Source organism: Vulpes vulpes, chromosome 14, assembly GCF_048418805.1.
Source record: "Vulpes vulpes isolate BD-2025 chromosome 14, VulVul3, whole genome shotgun sequence".
Taxonomy (NCBI): domain Eukaryota; kingdom Metazoa; phylum Chordata; class Mammalia; order Carnivora; family Canidae; genus Vulpes; species Vulpes vulpes.
This window is the reverse complement of record NC_132793.1, coordinates 47,419,869-47,442,127: the sequence shown is the minus strand read 5'-3', so window position 1 is coordinate 47,442,127 and position 22,259 is coordinate 47,419,869. Positions and strand designations below refer to the sequence as shown.

At 44.5% G+C, this 22,259-nt stretch overlaps 1 protein-coding gene across 6 annotated transcripts in view; it reads left to right on the top strand.

Annotated features, from left to right (window-relative positions):
• Positions 1-14,014: 14,014 nt before the first annotated feature.
• NAPB (NSF attachment protein beta) overlaps positions 14,015-22,259 on the top strand; it is a 50,366-nt gene continuing 42,121 nt past the window's right edge. For 2 of the 6 annotated variants that reach the window (XM_072736541.1, XM_072736538.1), the window contains exon 1: positions 14,809-14,990. Coding sequence is in view for 1 of the 6 variants with exons in the window: in XM_026002317.2 (XP_025858102.1) it covers positions 14,893-14,990 (98 nt within the window). In the remaining 5 variants the exon portion in view is untranslated. Of the gene's footprint in view, positions 14,991-16,614; positions 17,038-22,259 lie in introns of those variants that run through there. The other 4 variants (XM_026002317.2, XM_072736540.1, XM_072736537.1 and 1 more) reach the window with 4 other exon arrangements.

Below are 22,259 nucleotides of genomic sequence, written 5' to 3'. Positions count from 1 at the left end.
GAAATTAATCCTGAAGACCTCTGAAGGTTAGGTGCTGCTTATCTTGGGCAGGAAAAATTCTCCCCAACCCTCTTTGGGTCTCTGGCTCAGCCTAAGAATTAAACTAACAGAAGAAAAGTATACAGGTTTTATTGATGTTTTATATATGGATGGGATCCTTCACAAGAGAATGAAGATGTGTCTAGCACAAGAAGCTTATTAACCTTGTAGACGAAGAAACAATAAATGTGTGAAGAATTGACAAGACAACTGGGTTTTGACTATGGGTAATAAATGGTGAAGAAGTAGTAAGGTTTGATTATACAGCCTTATCCCCCATCTCTGGGGATAAAATGTCGTCCCCCATCCTCCTGGTACATGGAAAGTACCTTTCCCATGGGAGATTTGTCTTGTGTTTTCAGGGAAGAAGGGCTCAGGTTGGGAGGGTCGGTGATCAGAGTGCCCTTCCTGCTTCACAGTTTTCTCAAACTCCTCCGGCTTAAGATCTTCAATGTGCTATGGTGACATATTTAGTGGTAGCCTGTCCTGAATTCATCACCTGCACCCAGAAGCCTATAATAGCTCCCCATTTTAAAAACTTTTGTTAAAGTGGGATCCTAAATGGGGTCCCACAGCAGAAAAAAAGTTAGTGGGACAATTAATGAAATGTGAATCAAGTCTATAAATCAGTTCATAGCACTGCACCAATGTTAATTTCTTAATTTTTTCTATTGCACTGTAATTACATGAGATGCTAACATTTGGGAAAGTGGGGTGGGGATCCCTGGGTGGCGCAGCGGTTTGGCGCCTGCCTTTGGCCCAGGGCACGATCCTGGAGACCCGGGATCGAATCCCACGTCGGGCTCCCGGTGCATGGAGCCTGCTTCTCCCTCTGCCTGTGTCTCTGCCTTTCTCTCTCTCTCTGTGTGACTATCATAAATAAATAAAAATTAAAAAAAAAAAAAGAAAGTGGGGTGAATATTTGATGCTATTTTTGTAGCCTTTTTTTTGGTAAGTCTGAAATGATTTCAAAATAAAGGTTAATTTTAAAAAATTTATTTAAATTCAATTTAGTTAACATTACTGTGTTACTAGTTTCAGGGATAGAATTTAGTGATTCATCAGTTGCATACAACACTCAATGCTCATTACATCATGTGCCCTTCTTAGTGCATCACCCAATTACCCCATCCCCCCACCCACCTCCCCTCCAGGAACCCTCAATTTGTTTCTAGAGTTGATTTTGGTTTTCCTCCTCTCTTATGGTTTTCCTCCTCTCTGTTTTCATCTTATTTTATTTTTCCTTCCCTTCTTCTATGTTCATCTGTTTTGTCTCTTAAATTCCACAAAATAAAAGTTAAAATGTTCAAAAATAAATAGGAAGCAGCACACATGCAGCACCACCTTGCAATCGAACTCTCCCAGGTTCAGATCTCTTGCTGGGTGACTCTGAGAGAGACAGTTCATCTCTGAGCCTCAGTTTCTTCATCTATAATATGAGAATGGGAAAAACTACTAATCTTAGTTTGTGGTGGAAACTATATCCATGTGCCAAACAACCTGTTCCCAGGTCAGGCATCAGTCAGTGCTCAGAAACATCCTCTGGGTGATTCTTTCAAGACTCTGAACCCAAATGCTGAAGCCTGTGTTCTGTCAGACCCCAGGCCTCCCTCCAGTGTGAAAATCCTATTAGGACCTGTCCCTCAGGGATCCCTGGGTGGCCCAGCGGTTTGGCGCCTGCCTTTGGCCCAGGGCGCGATCCTGGAGACCCGGGATCAAATCCCACATCGGGCTCCCGGTGCATGGAGCCTGCTTCTCCCTCTGCCTGTGTCTCTGCCTCTCTCTCTCTCTCTCTGTGACTATCATAAATAAAAATTAAAAAAAAAAAAAAAAAAAGAAAAGGACCTGTCCCTCAGAACTTGCCTGTAGAATTTGTCCAGCTGATGGAAGTGGCTACTTTAGAACACCCTGAGATAGAGCTGCAGGAGTATCATTGTCAAATAGATACATAAGGATTTGGAGTAATGTGTTCGGATTGCCCTGGAAACCTGGGAGATACCCATTGGACTGGGAACCTAAGGAAGGAAAAGTAACATTCAGTGGACCATGTTAGAAAATCTATGAACATAGGCCTAAATACATTTTTAAAATTGATCTACCTAAAGAAATATGCACCTTGGCTATGTCCATAAAGTAAGGGAAAAATGAGTCCCCAGTAATTTCCATGGAATAAGAAGAAAGTGCAGAACATTAAACTTCTTCTCTTTGTCCTTCTTTTCTGTCTTTTTGTCTCCAATCTCTCTCTCCTTCCTCTAAGAATACCAGTCATTGAATTAAGAACCTACCCTAGATCCAATGTGATCTCATCTCAGGACACTTTTATTAGGTTTGCAAAGACTCTGTATCCAAATAAGTTCACATTCATGGGTACTAGGGGCTAGAACTTGTGCATATATTTTGGGGAAACACAATTCAACCCACTAAATTGTCCATGGAATAGGAAGAAAATTGGGACCATAGATATGTCCATGTGCACCAGTTTCCAATGGTTTTGTAATAAATTAACATGAACTTAGTGGCTTAAAACAACAGAAATGTATTGTCTAGCAATTCTGGAGGCCAGGAATCTGAAGTCATTTTCACAAGACCCAAATCAAGGTGTTGGCAGGGCTGTACTCCCTCCAGAGGCTCTGGGGAGAAATCCACTGGCTGCCAGCATTCCTTGGCTTGTGGCCACACCACTCTAATCTCTGCTTTTGTGGGCACATGCCCTTCTTCTCTTCTGTCTGCCTCCCTCCTGTAAGGATATATGGATGGCATTTGAAACCCATTTGAAAAATCCAGAATGATATGCACATCTCAAGATCTTGAACTTAATCATATCTATAAATTCTTTCTTTACCACAAGACAATGCTCAAAAGTTCTGGGGTGGAGGGGTGGCATTATTTAGCCTACCACACTGTGAATTAAAGGAAAAGAGGAAGTATTGATTATGTTCATAGAAGGAGGGGGGAAAAGGGCCCTGGTCATGTCCCTGGAGAAGGAAAGAAGGAAAATAAACCCATCCATGGAAATGGCGGGAAAGAGGAGGCCTCGTCAATTCCAAGCTTAAGGGGAAAACACGTGTCCCAGTTATGTCTGTGTAATAAGTGAGAAATAGGAGACCTGATAATATCCATGGGGTAAGATGAAGATCCCCAGGGATCAGCAACATATTCATGAATCAGAAGAAAAATACAGGAGGATGGCTGATTTCCATAGATTGAGGGGGAAATGGTGGTTTTGGTTATGTCCATGGAATGAAGAGAAAATAGGATTCCGGTAATATTTGTGGTACAAGGGGCTTGGTTAAAATCATGGGATAAAGACAAAATGAATGGCCTGGTTATAGTCAGAATAAATTACGAGAAAAGGCAATAATACAATGCCCATAAAATGTGGAGGGTGAGAACAGGCAACCCTGATCGTGTCCATGGAATATGGTGAAAATAAGGGGCCTGGCAATATCCATGAACTGAGAGAAAAACGTTGAACCTGATAAAATCCAAAGAAAGGGAAAATATTAAACCTGATTATTCCCACAGAATGAGGAGAAAATACAGTGCTGGCTGTGTCCTGGTAATTTAGGCAAAGTAGAGGACCCAGTTATGTCAGCAGAATAAAGTGATAAGCAGAGTGCCTTGGTCATATCTACGGAATGAAAGGAAAATAAGCAGCCCCATCATATCCATAGAAAAAGAAATAGAGACTACAAATATTTCCAGGTAGTAAGGGGAATATAGGGACCCTGGTCATGACTATGGAATGTGTGAAAAACCTCTAGTTGTGTACACAAAAGAAGAGAAAACAGGGGACCTGATATGTCCATGCACAAAGAAGAAAATAAGAAGCCTAATAGTAACCATGAAATAAGGAAAAGCATGAGGTCTGATTGCTTCCCATGGAATAAAGGGAAAATAGAAACGCTAGAGGTTCAGGAATAAAAAGAAAATTGGAAATATGGCCATATCTGTGGAATAAGGGGAAAACATGTGGCCTGGTTAAATCTATGGAAGTCTATAAGGAAGATATGGGAAGGATGATTATATCTATTTAATAGGGCATACAGGGAGCCTGATCATGCCCAGGGAATTAGTGGAAAGCAGGGTCTCTGGATATTTCCATGGAGAAAGGGAAAGTAGATAAAAAGGAAAAACTTAGCTTCCCACCTGCATAGGGAAAAACCCCAGCTCTTCCTACGTTCTTTCTCTCTTGTGAGTCTCCTGTCTTGCAAAACATACTTTCTGACACTTCTGGCTACCAAATATGTGGGTTTTTCCCCACAAGAAATTCTCTCCAACACCAATACCTAGGGATAGCATCAGACCCCACAGATGAAAGGCTTAGTACTACAAGATTGCCCCACCATCACCACCTTCAGATGTCAAGTGTAAGTCCAGGTGGTCGGTCAGCTATTCTCATGACCAACTGGTTATAAATCCACGGTTCTCATGACCTCCTTTCTGGGTTCAATTAATTTGCTAGAGTGGCTCATAGAACTCAGGGAAACACTATTACCAGGTTATTTTATTATAAAACAATATGACAAAGAATACAGATGAACATCCAGATGGAAGGGATGTGAAGGGCAAGGTATATGGGAATGGGTGCAAGGTTTCCATTCTCTGTTCCAGAGGGCAACTCTCCAAGCACCTTCACATGATGACCAACCTGGAAGCTCTGCAAACCCTGTACTTTTAAGATTTTATAGAGAATTCATCATACAGGCATGATCTATCATTGACTCCATGTTTAGCCTTTCTTCCTTCTCAAGAGAATAGGGGGCAGGACTGAAAATTCCAACTCTTTAACCATGAGTTGTTCTCTCTGGTGACCAGCCTCCATCCAGGAGCCTAGCCAAAGTCATCTCATTAGAACAAAAGGCACTCCTGTCACACAGAACACAAGGATTTCAGGAGCTCTGTGCCAGGACAGGGTCAAAGACCAAATATTAGAACAAAAGATGCTCTTTGTACTCTTCTCACCACTTAGGAAATTACAAGGACTTCAGAGGTTCTGTGCCAGGAACCAGAGGCAGAGACCAATACATATATTTTCTATTATCTCATAATAGAAAACTTGGTTATGTCCATAAAATAACAGAGAAGTAGAGAACCTGGCTGTATATGTGGCACAGTAATGTCCACAGAACAAGAGGAAAACAGAGAACCTATTTATTTTCATAGAATAATAGGAAATTATGTTGCCTGGTTATAGTCATAGGATAAGAAGAAACTAGGGACCCTGATTATCCATGGAATAAAGATACATTTGTTGGGCTGGTTATGTTCACAGGAAAAGTGAAAAATAGGAGCCCCATTTTGGTCAAAAAAAGAATGGAAAATGGGGACCCCAGTTATAGCCTGAAATTATAGGAAATATGGGTCTGTGTATGTCCATAGAATAAGGAGGGGTAAGTGGGAGGGAATGCAGAGGGGTATAAGGAAACTTTGGGTGACAGATGTGTTCAATGTATGAAGTATAGTGATGATCTCACAGGTGATAACACATCAAAACTCATCAAGTTTTGCACTTTATGTACAGTTTATTGTATGTCAATTATACCTCAATAAAGCCTTCTAGGTAGGTAGGTAGATGGATGGATAGATGGATGGATGGGTGGATGGATGGATGGAAGGATGGATGGATAGATGAGTGGGTGAGTGGACAGGTGGAGAGATGAACAGATGGATATATAAGTAGGCGAGCAGGTGGGTGAACAAGTGGATGGATAGATGGATGAAGTGTATACAAGAATAAGCACAGAGCTTCCTATGGAACAGACATGGCAGCCACTGTGGCCCTTTCCATGACTGACACTCAGGACACTGAGAAAGAAAAGGCTGCCCTTCTCCAGAGTGACACAGGGGCAAGTATGAGAACAGTGAGGCCTGCTCTTCAGAGTCTCCCACCTGCCTGGGCCCAAGCCACCTTCTCATTTGCTGCTACTCCATCCAGAGGAAGACAGCTGCATTAGTACTTAGTGTTTAAGAAAGAATAGCATCTTTTCCAAAAGCCAGAAAATCTGGCCTTCTGACTTGTAGGCTGAACCTGGTAGCAGGGCCACTGCTGGAGCAGTCATGGTGGCAAGGGCATGGAATTTGTCTTAGGTCAACCTGTAGCTGTGTGGTATGTGGGTGATGTGGTGGGAGTCTAGGAGGGCTGTCTGCGTGCAGCACAACTTCCTGGCTTGGCCTGTTGCCAATTAGGCTTGGAAATTCTTTGTTAGGCTGCTCCCAGGGAAAAAATTAGCAGGAAACAGATGGCGAATTTGTCTTATCACTTCAGCAGTATGGCTCTGCTTGTGTGAGCTGAGTCAGGAGACTGGGAGTTTCCTGGCGGTAGCTTTCAATCTACCCCTTTATCTTACCTTGTCATTACTGCCCCTCCGCTCCAGTTGCACTTCCCAAGCTCCTCCTTGACCCCAGTTCTCTTGGGCCTGCACAGACCACTCATCAGTCTGGTCAAAACCATTGCTCATCATGATATGCTTCTGCCTGGAAACCCAAAGCAGGTGCAATTGTTCCCCAAAGTAGGAAGCAAACTGGAAATCATCTAGCAGGTGAGAATCTATGCCCCAAGATGCTGGGCATGTTCCAGGGCAGGTAGCCAGGTAGACCATCCCTGCCCAGGCAGACTGAGTCTAGATATCCGTCCTGGTCAGTTCTGATCTCACTGTGGGTCCTTTGTGCTGCTGTGACAGGTAGGAGAGCTGCAGAGCAGAGTCAGAAGTGGGGCTGCCCTTCCACTGTTTCTTGACAGCTGCTTTATCTTCTGAGTCTCAGTTTCCTCAACTCTAAAATCCATATAATAGTAAATACATCAGATTGTTATAAAAGGTACAGATGTGCCTGGCACACAGGGCTCAATCATGCTGGCTATTTCAATAAGAAGGGGAAACCTCCTCTAGAAGGCTTGGAGGTGAAGCAGGTAAGACAGGCTATTTCCTGTGAACTTCCTCCACTTGCCCTCTCTCCATCCACATTGCCACTGACATAGGGCATAGAGAAGGGTCATGATGTGATAAGTCTCAGAGAACAAATATGCCTTTGCAAACAGCAAGGTCATTCTTATTTGGGTTCTTCTCCCTATTTATTTATTTACTTACTTAGTTACTTATTTATCTGTTTATCTATTTATGTATTTGAGCACTGTTTGGTAGACTCTTCTTTGCTCTGCTCTCAACTGGCTGCTGACCTGGATATTATCTTGGCAAGAGGCAAATCTATTTGAGACCCACCCTGCCACCAGAAGCCCTTCACATCCAGCCCAGCAAGGAGCAATCTGCAGTCTGGATACCTGCTTGAGTACTCTCCCAGGTGAGGCTTCAGGAAAGCACTGTCTACCTAGGCTGTCAGTGGCAGCCCCAACTGCAGCCCCGAGCCCCTGAGCCCTCATCCGTGGGGCTTCAGAAAAAGGACACAGCTGACATTGGCTAGAGATGCCCGCTGGTTCTGGGGAGAAGGCCAGCAGCAGGCTCAGAATGTCAACAATGACAAGGTGGTACTACAGATGGCTCAGAGCTGATATTGCCCCAAAAGGCTCAGTGTATATTTTCCCCTTCCAGACAAAGAAACCTGAGAAATCATGAGTCTCAGAAAGACAGAGATGTCACAAGACACGGAACATTCTCACTGTCTTTATAGGACCTCCACCTAGGGACCGAGGGTGGCAGGGTTTGTTGGCAGGCCAACGTCCTCGTGCAGTCCTGGGTCTCTTTTCTCCAGTGCAGCATTGGTTTACCAGCTTCCTAAACAGGCTACTCCATTTAAGCAACCATCACATCTCATTTCAAAAGCAAATAAAAAGCATGCAAACTCTGCAGACTGTTGTGCTCCTGCTTCTGCTCTATTGTTGAACTTCTGTTTTTCTGTGAACAAGCAGCCACCCTCCTGAAGCAACAAACAGCAAGAGCTGAAGCAGGCAACACTTTGTTGTACCCTCCAAGTGTCCAAGTTCAAGTCCTTTGTCCATCTTTCCATTTGGTTGTTTGCTCCCATTGATTTGTAGAATTTCTTTATCCTTAGTAATAATTATTTTGGGGTATATTTGCTGCAAATATATTTTTCTGAGAGGTTGTGGTTTTGTCCTTCCATTTGAGTTATATGCTATGTTAATGAAAAGAAATGATTCCTTTTAATGGAGTAAATGTATTGATTTTTTTCTCTTATGGTTTGCAGTTTTGAGATCTCATTTAGGAAACTAAGGTCATGAAGCTACTTTCCTGTATTTTCATTTAAAACTTCTAAAAGTTTTCACCTGAAACTCATGTGACATTGTGTGTCAACTACAATAAAAAAAAAAAAAAAACTTCTAAGAGTTTTGAAGTTAAGCATTTCACACTTGCATCCATAACCATTAATATTTTTATGCATGTTATATTTGCTAATATCTCATTCAGAATCTTGTATTCATGTTCCTGAGTGAGACTGACCCAAGATCTTCCTTTCTCATACAGGCCTTTTCTAGTTTGGGTCTCATACAACAAGCTGGGAAATATGTCAATAAATAAGAGGCACACACATAAGAGGAAGGTTTATTTACAGGGGGTACTTACAAGGCTGCAGGTGCAAGTGAATCCCAGGGAACAGAGCTGTCATTTGCTGGAAGGTGAGGGGAGCCGTCGGAATGTCAAGAAGTCTGAAGGACCGGGGGACAAATGTCATGACCTCACTCACCTTCTGCCCTCCACCTCAAGCTGAGCAACCACCCCCACCCTATTGGTCTATTTTCCTAAGAAATTGCTTTGTAAAATTTAGACCAAAGCAAAGAGCAGCATAAAGGAGAGTAGTGAGTGGGATGGAGAGGAGGTGGGTCAACCATGACCACAGGTTTGGTTCTCTTGAGTCTCTGGTCACATTTTTGTCACCTCATTAACACATGACCTTGTGTTGTATGTGTTTCTATTTAAAGACATTTTATTTAACATATATTCTTAACTCATTAACATTGAAGTCATAGACAACAGAACTGTAACTTGTGCCTGAACAAAGGTTAACTAACACCTATCTTCTCCCTAAGGCACAGCATCACCTTCATGTGCTAAGGAACACCAGACAGCACTGCAGCACATTGTTTGGAGGCCACTTTAAAGAATGAAATCATCCAAAAAGTGCAAAAATGTGAAAAACATGACACTGAATAGACTACAAAAAGGACACATTTACAGTGTGAAAGCTAGAAGAAAAAAAAAGCAATGTTGCTTTGTCCAGCCTGAGCTGAAAACATGTATAACAAACACATCACTCAAATTTTTTATTGCTTTGTACATGTCTGTAAGTGACTGCAGAAATGCATAGTATTGATTTGGGAGTTACAAATACATTTTAGCAAACAGGCAAATTGGCAAATATAGAATCCATGAATACTGAGCATTTACTATATTTTTCAAATGCAGTCACTACAACAGTTGCAGAGTGGGCTTATAAAGACTCAGTTCTTTCAGACTGAGTATGAGATGTTATCATCACACCCTAAGTAAGCCTGTGACAGTGTGGCCCCTTCTTTATTTTAGAACAGACATAACTATTTTGATAACAGGCAAATAGGATGAAACCCGAATGCACTACAATTGGAAAGGGTTCTATAAAATTTGACGCAATGAATTAACATTAATTCATTAATTCATTAACAATGAATTGCAAAGACTGGTAGCAATCTAGAAAATGCTTATGTATCCTCAACAAACAAAATACAAACAAATATATACTCATCTGCATCTTTGTAGGTTTAATAAAGAATTTACAGAAACATATACATAAAAAGTGAGTAGAAATGGGTGAATTTTTTCCTAAAAATTCTTTTAATTAAAGAAATTTAAATCAATTAAATTAAAATAGTAATGTGAAAGGAAATCAAAATAGTCCAGGAAATAAACCCATTTTTCTCAGTAAGCCATTGTGCCTGCAGTTCAGAACCATAACTCTGGCAAGAACTATATTAAATATTGAGAAGAAAAGTCTTAGAATATGTCATTGTCATATAAATAAAAGTTGGGTCATCTTGGTTTTTATGTCCATTTGCCATTTTTAAAAGCATCCCATTCATTTCAAACTGTGTTGTGGAATTTTGTATCAGTTAATGAAAAGAATGACATTAATGACATAATACGACTTTTCCAGATATATTTATTGAATTTAATTTACATCTTCCATGTTTCCCCTAACAGATATTTTGTACATTTAACTTTGCTTTTTCTAATGCTTTGGTCTAAATTTTGCAGAACAATTTCTCTTTTTTTAAAGCTTTTCTTTTTTTTTATTTAGGATTTTATTTATTTATTCATAAGAGACACACAGAGAGAGGCAGAGACACAGGCAGAGGGAGAAGCAGGCTCCATGCAGGGAGCCTGGAGTGGGACTCGATCCCGGGTCTCCAGAATCACAGTGGCTGCAGGTGGGGCTAAACCACTGCGCCACTAGGGCTGCCAGCAGAACAATTTCTTAAGAAAATGGTAAATAATATTAACAAAGCTGCTTTCAGGAATATTTGTAGCAATTTTGACACAGTATAAAATGTCTTGAACATAGACACACTTACACAAACCACTGTTGGTTTGAAAGTTCAAAAAAATTATAATAAAAACCACTTATTTAAATTATCCCTCTGAAATTCCCCATTCAACTGCTTTTGGGCTTTCCAAGTCCATGAGGAGAACAAAGAATTGCCATAAATAGGGTAATTAAATGTTATCTTCAAAGCTGCAAAGTGCAGAAGCCCAACCTCACAAATAGGAATAGAGAAAGTTTACTTTCATTAATTCATTATTTTTATGCTTTTGGATGAAGAGCCTTCTGGAATGAATTTTCTTTCCTGCCTTCTAAAGGAGACCACCCTGGAGCAGCCCTAGCCTTGCCCTTCCCGATACCTCTGAGCCACTCTTAGGTTACAGATGGAAGTGAGGCTGAGGTATCGCTCGCTCGTGGAGGCAGTCAAGGATAGGGCAGAGCTCCTGGGACTCCAAGTGGATGTGAGGGGCTGCTCCCCAGCCTGGGGACTCCAGCATCACAGTTTTGTACATAACTCTGGTGGGATTAACACACCTACAAATAACTTTGGGCTCCTCCCCTTGAATACAGGTAAGCCTGAGCAATTTGTTTCAGGGAAACAGAAGTGATGCCTCAGAACCTGTGATATTAAGTCGTAAAGGTGACTCAGCAGCTGCCTGGCTTCTCTCCCCCTGGCACCTTTGGAACCCTGGCCACCAGGTAAACATTCAGAAGCCTTGGATGTTCTGGCCTTTTGAGTCTTCCCATCCCAGCCAGCAGGTGTGAGCAGAAAGCCCTGAAATGACCCCAGCTCCTGCTACCACCGGATTGAGAGACCCTCAAGTAAAGGTCAGAGCCCACCACCATCTGAGCCCAGACAGCCCTAGAACCACAAGTGATAACGATAATACACAACTGCTGTAGTTTCTACCACTACATTTGAGGTGGCAAACAGAACCCTCAGAATACAGTTATCCACAGAGGACGATACCAATTTATGGGTTTATAATGAACACCATGACTGTGCCGGGTACCAGAACTCGCCTATTGGTCCTCAGTGCATACGTTCCCTGTCTTCATGTGTGTTCTCGCAAAAACAGACCTTGAGACAAGGATTCTAGTGAAAGCAATTTCCTGAGAGGTGAAACCAGAAGGCAATACCAGTAGGAGTGTGGGGAAAGGCAAAGGAAGAAAGTCAATAAAAGGTACAGAACAAACAACTGTTCTGTTGTAAACAGCTGGAGCTCATTGCCACTGGGGATTCCTAGGAGAAAGTGTAAAACATTGCTCAGAGTTGTCCTACCTGAAGGGTATTTATTTTCCAACTTCCCAACATTCATTGATTGAGGGCTGCTCCTGGGAGCCCAAGAGGCATTAATTCCTTTATTAACGTAGTTAATTGATCCTCCTCACTTCTCTAGCATTCAAGCAGAGCAGGCTGGAAGGCCAAAGAGAACCTTCAGGAGAATTGCAGGTGCTGCAGTTGGGACTTACAGGCACGGGAACCCCCAATGCTACTCATGACCGGAAGTTTCCTACAGATTTTGGAATCAGAGGGAGGGGAGGTGGGTGACACTAAGTGAACTTAACAACTAACTGGTAGCTGCTGCTCAGCCACAGGGCAGGCAGTGGGAGTCGGAGCCAGCTGCACTCTGCTGCACCCAGTGCACTGGGTACCTGCCCTGGCCACTCAATATACCAGCCCAGACAGTCCTGGAAATACAATGCATTCCTGCCTGCTGCACCTTCCCTTGGTGCTGACCTCCACACAGGACTCTTCCCATGCTGCACCCCGCCCCCATGAACACATGCAAAGGGCCACACCTTGTTTTTCACACAGATCATTTTCTGATCCTGCCTCTCTTATGGCTGGCTATTCTCAGATGGCTTCAGCCTTGCCTTTGCAGAGCACCTCTCAGGGTGAAAAGTTGGACACTCGACATTCTAGCTTAACTTCCTGTGTGTTCATTCAGTCTGAAGGCCCGTGAGTCATCATCCCTGATCATAAAGGCCTGTAGGTTCTACTTGCTTCTGCCTGGTAAAGGGTGCAGACTCCCCCTTTCTCACTCCATCTTCTCAGAAGCTTGTCTGAAGCCTTTTCTTCCAAGTGTCCAGAGCTTCTGAAAGGCAAGATATGTCTAGGCCAGCATTGTCCACTTGGTGCAATAAACTTTGTGCACTAAATAGAAATGCTCTGTGTCTGTGCAGTCCAATGTGGTAGCCACTAGTTACTCACGGCAACTGAGCAGTTGACATGTGGATAGTGTGACTCAGGAACAAGATTTTACATTCGATTTCATATTATTTGATTCATATTTAAGTGGCCACCATCCTGGTCATCATGGGCATATGTCATGGGTCCTTTGAAACTACTTGAGGACAGCTTTTACTTGAGGGCCTCACTCCCTCCCTGGCCCACAGCAGAGCAGGTCTCCTCTTCCCTCCTGCTTAGGGGGTTACTCCTAATCTGTCTCTCAAACATCCTCATTCTTTGAGGTTTGTTGCTCTGCCCTGCCACCTCCCTTATCTAGCCTCTGGGAGAAGAAAATACGTGCTCTACACAATTATGGTTTGATGTTTTTTCCCACTTGGATGTGGACTGGGGAAGGGAGTGCCTGTCAAAAAAAAAAAAAAAGAAAGAAAAGAAAGAAAGAAAAGAGAGAGAGAGAGAGAATGAAGGAAATACCTGGAAACATAAAAAATGTCAAGATGTACCCTCCCACGCCTAACTGCATTGTTCTGGCTTAGAGGAGGCAGTCCATTGTACCTCCTTTTGAGATGACCACAGATTTCAGAAGCTAGGATCGTATGCTCTACCATAGTGGCAGAGAGTTCTTTTTAAAATGTACACTTCCTAAACTCCAACTTCGGAAGATCCTGATACTAAAAGCTAGGAATCAGTATCTCTTAAACCTCCTTTACTTGGGCCAGCTTTGGGAGCTGCTTTAATCAACATAATGATGCTGCACTTAGGGAGCTTTTGAGTTGGCTCCATTCCATAAGATCCCCATAGACTGCTCTGCTTTCCGAATGCTTATGTCCAATTTTGCGGTTTTTCTCTTTAATCCTACATTTACTGCCGCCTCTGATTTCCTGCCTCCTTATTCTCCAATACTGCTTCAGGGGAGCACAAGTTAGGTTTTCAAAGTTAGAATATTGCATGTAGTAATAGTAAATAAACTCTGCCTGAAGATCTGATATTTTTTTCTCCATCTCTAGAGTGCCTTCAATGTATGAAATCAGCAACATACGCTTTAGTTACCTTTCTAGGAGTCTGGCCTTCCTTGCCTTGCTCTCTAAAGGCAGACTGCATTTTCTTAGCTATATTTCATGTGTCAGTGCCCACAGTGTACTTATTAATAGTTTGATATTGTCACAAGTTCTCATTTGGCAGTGACTTTCACATTCGCTTCACTACTCTGCTTTAGCATTGCCAAATGTAAATGGCCTAGGCTTTGTATAAAACAAACAAACAAAACACAAAAAGCACTCCCTCCGGGACAGGCCTGGAAATTGTTGGCATATGATAGCATCTACCTATGAATCCGTCTGCTAGGAAATCAGAAGTCTTCCTGGCAGGTAGAATCGTGTCCCAGGAGACTCATCCCCTCCGGCCAGCACCACGTACAGGACACGAGAGCTCAAAGCTTCCCGTCCATGGAAAATACTTCGCTCAATTGCAAGAGTGGATTACGCATATATAACATACGTGCAACTTATTTATGACCAAGGAAGAGAGCAGCGACATTAACTTGTAACATAGAGAGACTGAAAAATAACTGAATTCATATTGGGGGAAATGATGGATTCTTAAACGCCTTCCTCTGGAGGTAAAAATGGCTCTTTGCGCCTGCTGCTGGGGGGGGCGGGCGGACGGGCACCGCACGGCTAATGAAATCGCCCTCGCGGCTGCCGCGGATTCCCTTTTGCAGAACTTGAGCGTAGGTTGCGCGTTTCAAGCTGTTTCCTCGTCCATCCCATTGCCGGGAGTCAAGTCGTGGTGAGGAGAGTTCTGAGCTCTTGAGGTTTGCTTGAGGTCATCTTTGCTCGAAAGCCACGGGTCACCTTCCATTTCCCTGCGTACCCAAAGGACTAAAGCTCACCGGGGACCAGAGACCCCTACGGGGAGTCACACGCTCCGCCCAGAAATCCCGGGCGCCGGCGATCCGCAGGCTGCGATCCTCACCCGGCCCGTCTCTGCAGCCTTCTGGGAATTGTAGTTGAGCGCCTCGCGCATCCCCGGCGCTCGGGCGGGACCCGGGACTACAAGTCCCGGAAGGCCTTGCGCGCCACGCCTGCGCTGCCCGCCGTCGCTAGAGGAGGGCGAAGGCGCGGAAGGCGAGTCCGAGTCGGGTGAAGAGGCTGGTGGCGGCGGTCGCGGCAGACATGGACAACGCGGGGAAGGAGCGAGAGGCGGTGCAGCTGATGGCGGAGGCTGAGAAGCGAGTCAAGGCTTCCCACTCCTTCCTCCGCGGGCTGTTTGGGTGAGCGCCCCGGGGGTCTCGGTCGCAGGCCCCCCCCGCAGCCGGTCCCTCCGCGCGCCGCGTGGGAGCCACCTTGTCCCCGGGAACGCCTCGGGCCCTCGCTTCCCCTGCAGCCTGCGGGGAACCCCTAAGCCTTGGAGCCCCCCGGGACCTCCCCAGTTACGGCCCACGGACTCCGCACCCCCGCGCGCCCAGACATCCCCGGGGTCCCCAGGCCCCGTCCGTGCCGTGGAGCCTCCGCAGTGTCCCCGGGCCCGTCGGCTCCCGCGTGCTCCCCTCCCCGACACTGGGGGGTCCTCCGAGGCCCCCGACGCCCTCTTCGCCCCCGCCCGACCCTGGTGCGGGGGCCCCACTGCCCCTCCCGGAGGGTGACGGCGTTGCCCAGTTCGCGGTGGGAAAGCTGGGAGACCGGTGTTGGCGAGGGGCCAGCCGGGAGCAGCGGAGAGGCGGCGTCGGGGACCCGGGCCCGCGAGCCTGGCGGGGCGGTCGGCCCCGCGGAGGACCGCAGGGGCGGAGGGGCGCAGGGGCGCAGGGGCGCAGGAGCCGAGGGGCGCAGGAGCCGAGGGGCGCAGGGGCGGAGGAGCCGAGGGGCGCAGGAGCCAAGGGGCGCAGGGGCCGAGGGGCGCAGGGGCCGAGGGGCGCAGGGGCGGAGGAGCCGAGGGGCGGAGGGGCGCAGGGGCCGAGGGGCGCAGGGGCGGAGGGGCGCAGGAGCGGAGGGGCGCAGGAGCGGAGGGGGGCAGGAGCGGAGGGGCGGAGGGGCGCAGGAGCCGAGGGGCGGAGGGGCGCAGGGGCCGAGGGGCGCAGGGGCGGAGGGGCGCAGGAGCCGAGGGGCGCAGGGGCGGAGGAGCCGAGGGGCGGAGGGGCGCAGGGGCCGAGGGGCGCAGGGGCGGAGGAGCCGAGGGGCGGAGGGGCGCAGGGGCCGAGGGGCGCAGGGGCGGAGGGGCGCAGGAGCCGAGGGGCGCAGGGGCGGAGGAGCCGAGGGGCGGAGGGGCGCAGGGGCCGAGGGGCGCAGGGGCGGAGGAGCCGAGGGGCGGAGGGGCGCAGGGGCCGAGGGGCGCAGGGGCGGAGGGGCGCAGGGGCGGAGGGGCGCAGGAGCCGAGGGGCGCAGGGGCGGAGGGCCGCAGGAGCGGAGGGGGGCAGGAGCGGAGGGGCGGAGGGGCGCAGGAGCCGAGGGGCGCAGGAGCCGAGGGGCGGAGGGGCGCAGGAGCCGAGGGGGGCAGGAGCCGAGGGGGGCAGGAGCCGAGGGGCGCAGGGGCGGAGGGGCGCAGGAGCCGAGGGGGGCAGGAGCCGTGGGGCGGAGGGGCGCAGGAGCCGAGGGGCACAGGGGCGGAGGGGCGCAGGGGCGGAGGAGCCGAGGGGCGGAGGGGCGCAGGAGCCGAGGGGCGCAGGGGCGGAGGGGCGCAGGAGCCGAGGGGGGCAGGAGCCGAGGGGCGCAGGGGCGCAGGAGCGCGCCGCCCCCGTCCCAGAGACCCCGGGCCTGGTTGCCCTGCGCCCGGGACACCTTTAATAAATGTTCGTTGGAGAACGAATACGTTTCTCAGCCCAGTATTTATACTGCACCAGAGATTGGTGGATTTTCCGGGGCTTCCTGTTTGGTTAAGGATAACGCAGCTCCCAAGTCCAAGGCGTCTCTTGGGAATCCCGTTAATTTTCTGTGATTCTTTCAGGTTCTCCTAGGGAAGGCCTTGAATTCGGACTTCCCAAAAAGCAGAGCCTGCACTGACTGTTCGGGCGGCTGAATATGGTGAATGATTCAGCTGTTTAGGATTAGAGAGGCTATTTCCAGATGGTTTTGTTGTTTTTCTTTTTAAAAGTGAAAAATCTGGCAACGCGAAGAGCATATTTTTATTTTTGAGAAGGACCAGTACTTAATCTTTGCGTTATTACGGTTTTATTTCTCTGCTAAATTCAGTTTGAAATCTGCTTGTTTTGCCACCTTCGTTTTTTTGATTATAACACTTTACCATTGTGGATACATCTCCAGGAAATGCTTAGATGTAGGTTTCACGCACTGCTCAAGTAGTACAGAATGCACAGATGCATAAAGGTAAGGGTTTCTATGCTCAGGAACCTCTCACAGGGTATTTTATCCTAGCCAGTTTCTAAATTTCTCCTATGATGTGTGTAGTTCGGAACATAGCAGTCAATCGTAAGTTTGTTGCCCTTTAAAAGTTACCCCAATAGAGGCTCTGACATAAGGAGCACTGCCTCACTTGATGCTGACACCAAAGGATAGCTCCTCTCTGTGATTCACAAAACGTTTAAAATGTATTCAAATAAAATGTAATGTCCTAGCACCTCTTACCTAGAGGTGATCTTAATGTCACAGCAAATTTCAAGTCAGGATGTGCTTCCTTGAAGAGAATCTATAATTGGCAGAGGAAAACATTAGAGCACTTGATAGTTGTCTTCGGGGATCCTCCTTTCTGTGAAGAGGTGTTGCGTTATTGTATTTGTGAAACTAGGCCAAGTCTTCAGCCAGTAATCCTAAAAGGATTTTGAAAAGGCTTTGCTTATAAATAAATACCTGTTTTCTCCTTGACTGTTGATCACTTACTTATATCATTGACAGGAGGTATAGGAAGCCTTCATCTTAACCCTTCACATTTAGTTTGCACAAAAGTCGTCGTATCCTAGATCAAGCCTGGACATGGCAGGCCAGCTAATTGTTTTAGCTTTTGGATGGGGGGCAAGTTAGCTTTTGTGTGTGAGTTTCGTCTGCCACATAGTATATATCATAGTGAGGGTTCAGTGAGTTTATGCTTGTAAAACATTTAGAGCCACTGGAAGTAGTGATTATGAAATATTAATTAGCATATTCATCAAAATTGTTAGCCGTTGTTTACCAAGGAAGCAGCCAGACACATTTAAGTAACTCTGCCAGGATTTCAGAGCCAAAGATCTTTAGGATTAGATCTTTGGTCTTTTGATTAAAGACTTGAAAGAGCTTTGTACCATGTAAGTTTTATTTATCCTATGGGGAGCTGTGTTATTTTCAGTGATAGTTGTCTCCGGAAAGCTTGGGGAAGAAGCTCAGGGTTCTGTGAAGTTTTAATAGTATATAATTACTTGAAGCCAAAAACCAGGTTTCTCTGTCAGGGTGAGAAGACTGATTGTGTATCAATTTTAGATGTTTAGATTCTTCCATTATATTTGGCATCATTTGTACCTGTCCTCATCCTTCTAGGCTGGAGCACGTTAGTCCATCCTGCCATCCTTCCTTTGATGTAGAATTTTCCCATCTACTTGATATCCTTTCTTGAAATCACAGTGTAGTCCATCTCCATGTCAGACTCCTGAATTAACGGAACACGTGTACTGGCTTGAGTATTATTAGTATGGTCTGAGCCCCCATGTATCTAAGAGCTGACTAGTTAGTGCTTTAAAGGGGACAGGTGATATTGTTTTGAGGTCATGGCAGCCATTAGAATGTGCTCAGCATATTGCAGCATATTTTGCATGGACTCCTTCTCATTATCCTAACTGCAGATTAAAATGTATTAGGAGCTTATCTTTTTCACTCTGTTTATCCACCACCCACACTGGTTTTGTGGCAATACTGTATTCTCACTAAACTATTGCTTTTCCTTTTTTGTTGCTTTTAGTAAGATTAGTTGAAAATATACATCGTAGATTCCTGAGGAAAGGTCAATCATGTATTCTTTGTACAAGGCACAAGTCTCATGCTTGTCTGCAAGATGTTATGAGCCACTGAGGGATACAGCCATCACAAAATAACTGATATGGGAGTTCTCCTTTTCTGCTAGGCAGTTAAACAGTGGTATGTTTTTTGTAGCTGTGGTATTGAATTAAAATTTACTCTGAGGGCTTAGCATAGTATAGCAAAACTACCACTGAAAGAGTAGCGTTTTCATTTCATTTGTTCCCAGGGTTGAGCTATAGAATTTTGCAGTTAATTTCAAATTCAAATGTGGAATTTTAAGGAACTGCCAGTAAGATCTTAAGCTGGCCTGAGAATGACAGTAAAGTATTTTGAATCTGTAAGATCTCTCTTACTTTCTTCTCTATACTAGGAGGCCAGATTGGGGATAGCCTTCACAGTGCATATCAAAGAGAATGTTGCTGTTTAAGAATGACAGTTGAAAGATGTTCTGTATGGCTAATGCTGTCTTCTCCTGCTTTTCGATGTTGCCCAGTCATAAAGCTTGTAAAGAGCCATAAATTTGCCAGTGTCAGATTCAATGAAAGACCCTATTGGGTTATTTTGACGCAATTAATAGACTATAATTTCTTAGCTATTTTTGAAAATCGGGAATATTTCTTCAATATGGTAGGCTATTAATTAGCAGTATTCTTCACTCAGTTTTATTTCTACAAAGATTATTTTTAAGTTTTGCCAAAATGTGGTGAGGACATATGATAGCATTTATAAAGCTTTGGGGCACCTGAGTGGCTCAGTTGATTAAGCATCCCACTTTTGGCTTTGAATCGGGTCATGATCTTAGGGTGGTGGGATTGAGCCCTGCATCAGGGCTTCTTGCTGGGTGTGGAACCTGCTTGAGGTTCTCTTTGTCCCTCTCCCACTCCCTACCCTCACTTCTCCCTCTCTCAAATTTTTTTTCTAGTTTTAGTGCCAAATTACAGTTTGTGTATCAAATGATAAAATTTTTCTTATTGGCCTTACTCTGATTGCATTTTTGCAGTGTTCACCATGTATTCTCTCATTCTTGTGAGCCCTGTGAGATATAGTTGTTTAGAAAAGGTAGGGAGGACCCATGGTGGCATGTGGCTCTAGAATATAAGCTCCTGGGGAGTCTGTCTTACTTCATTGCTGTTGCCCCACACCTCACTTGGCATGTGCCATGAAGTAGGCACTTGGTGAATATTGGCAGAAAGAATGTGTAAATTCTCCTACCGTGCTGATTTTTTTCTTTTGTTTAGTTTTCAAGAGCAAAGGCAACAAAATGAAGGAGAGTTCATGTCACTCTCTTCTACGTTTTACTTAAATAACATGTTTGTTTAAACATAACAGCTACTCCATATGTGAGAAAAAAAGGACGATAGAACAATTCCAGTTGAAGAGTAAAGTATTTCCTGAGTCTCCCCTCTCCTAAATTGCACTCTCCAGAAGTAATGGTTTTTAACTTTTTAATTCCTCTGAGGGTAACCACTGTAATTCTAAATAAATTTGGAATACTTCTACTTCCTGACTTACTAATTTTAGACAATATTCTATTGATTCTGTTAAAAATGATGAATAGTGGGCAGCCCGGGTGGCTCAATGGTTTAGCGCCACCTTTGGTCCAGGACGTGATCCCGGAGATCTGAAATCAAGTCCCACATCGGGCTCTCTGCATGGAGCCTGCTTCTCCCTCTGCCTGTGTCTCTGCCTCTCTCTCTGTGTGTCTCTATGAATAGATAAATTAAAAATCTTAAAAAAAAAAAAAAAAGAATAGTTACATGGCCTTGCATTTTCTCTCTCACCTTCTGATTTTACTTAGTTTAAATTGTCAATCTCTAAATACTAACTTTTATATATGAATAACATATATTTGCCTTTTTTAAAGATTTTATTTATTAATTTATTCATGAGAGGCAGAGACATAGGCAGAGGGAGAAGCAGGCTCCTGATGTGGGACTCAATCCCAGGACCCTGAGATCATGACCTGCACCAAAGGCAGAGATGCTCAACTGCTGAGTACCCAGGCGCCCTTGAATAACATATTTAAACTGTAATTCTACTTTTAATTTTTTCAAATAGTTCCGTATTTCTGTGAGTTACAGAGTGGCCATGAATAGATTGTCCAAATTGGGATATTTTTGAGATGCCAGGATGATGGGTATAAGCCATGGGTGTCTGTCCATTCAGCTGGAGAATTAATATTAACCAAGTTCTAGGAGACTTTGCAGTCTGTTCTTACTCTTTGTGTTCATTTGATTAGATGGTAAGATCAGTAAAGCTTTTGTATCTTCAAAGCATTTTTAGTGACTACACAGTTTACAATAAGAAAACGTTGGATTAAAAAAAAGAGGAAGAAAAAAAATGAAAAAAAAATAAAAACTCAGCCTAGAGATTTCTAGGCTCATCTAAGGGTATTACATATCCTTAAAAAAAAAAAAAAAGAAAGAAAGAAAAAGAAAACGTTGGAAGTAGAATTTCAGAATGCTAACCATTTTTGTCTTTAAATAGAGCTTATGTGGCTTCTGGGTAGCTCAGTGGTTGAACATCTGCCTTCAGCTCAGGTCGTGGCCCCGGGGTCCTTGGGTCGAATCCTGCATTGGGCTCCCTGTGGGAAGCCTGCTTCTCCTTCTGCCTATGTCTCTGCCTCTCTCTGTGTGTCTCTTATGAATAAATAAATAGAATCTTTAAAATAAATAGAGCTTATAAGTAATTGTTATTTAAAATCAAGAACAAAAAAAATAGCTGAAACAAAAAAATAAATAAAATAAAATAAAAATAAGTAATCATTACTTTCTTGGCTTAAAATACATATTTTTTCGTGGTAAGGAAATATCAACTTCTGTTTTAATGGGTATTTTCATTAGGGATTGAATGAAGAATTATATTTTGAAGGCCTCTTTAATATCTGTGGAGACAAACATGATTTTTCTCCTTAGTTACTAATATGTTAATAAATAAATTTTCTCATATTAAACTGTCCTGGCGTTCCTTGAATAACCTGTCTGGATCATCAAGTATTATTTTTTAATGTGCTATGGAATCTGTTTTTCTTTTGAATTATTTTCTTTATGGTTCTTTTGCATATAGTTGATCAGGTTGAAGTATCAGTGTTACAGGTGCCCCATAAAAGGAATGTAGAGATTTTCCTTTTACCCAGTGCTTTGGTCTTTGAAAGTTTCAGTGGAACCCTCTAACTGTGACTCTTTGAACGTTCGTTCAGCAGTTATTTCCCTCTGTCACTTACTTTTGTGTCTGTGCCTTTATCCTTCTCTCTTGATTTTTTTGATCCTTTTCCTCCAAACTAATATTTTGACTTACGGGTTTATTAATTTCCTGTTTTCTGCTTTATTAATTTCTGCTTTTACCTCTATTGCTTTCTTCCATTTTTCCCTCTAGCTTTTTTGGGAGGATTTCCATTATTGTATTTATATGGATCCAAATACTCATGGATGAATTTTCCTTTAAAACCGTATAGTATCCCTCAGATCCTGATACATAGTGGTTTTTTTTATCGCAAGTCGTTTTCCCTTTGACCTAAGAGTTGTTTGTGGGTTGTGTTCAAGGTGGAAGTGCTTTGATTTCTAGTTTTTTAATTATAATCAGAGAACCTACTGAGGTTTTCTTTG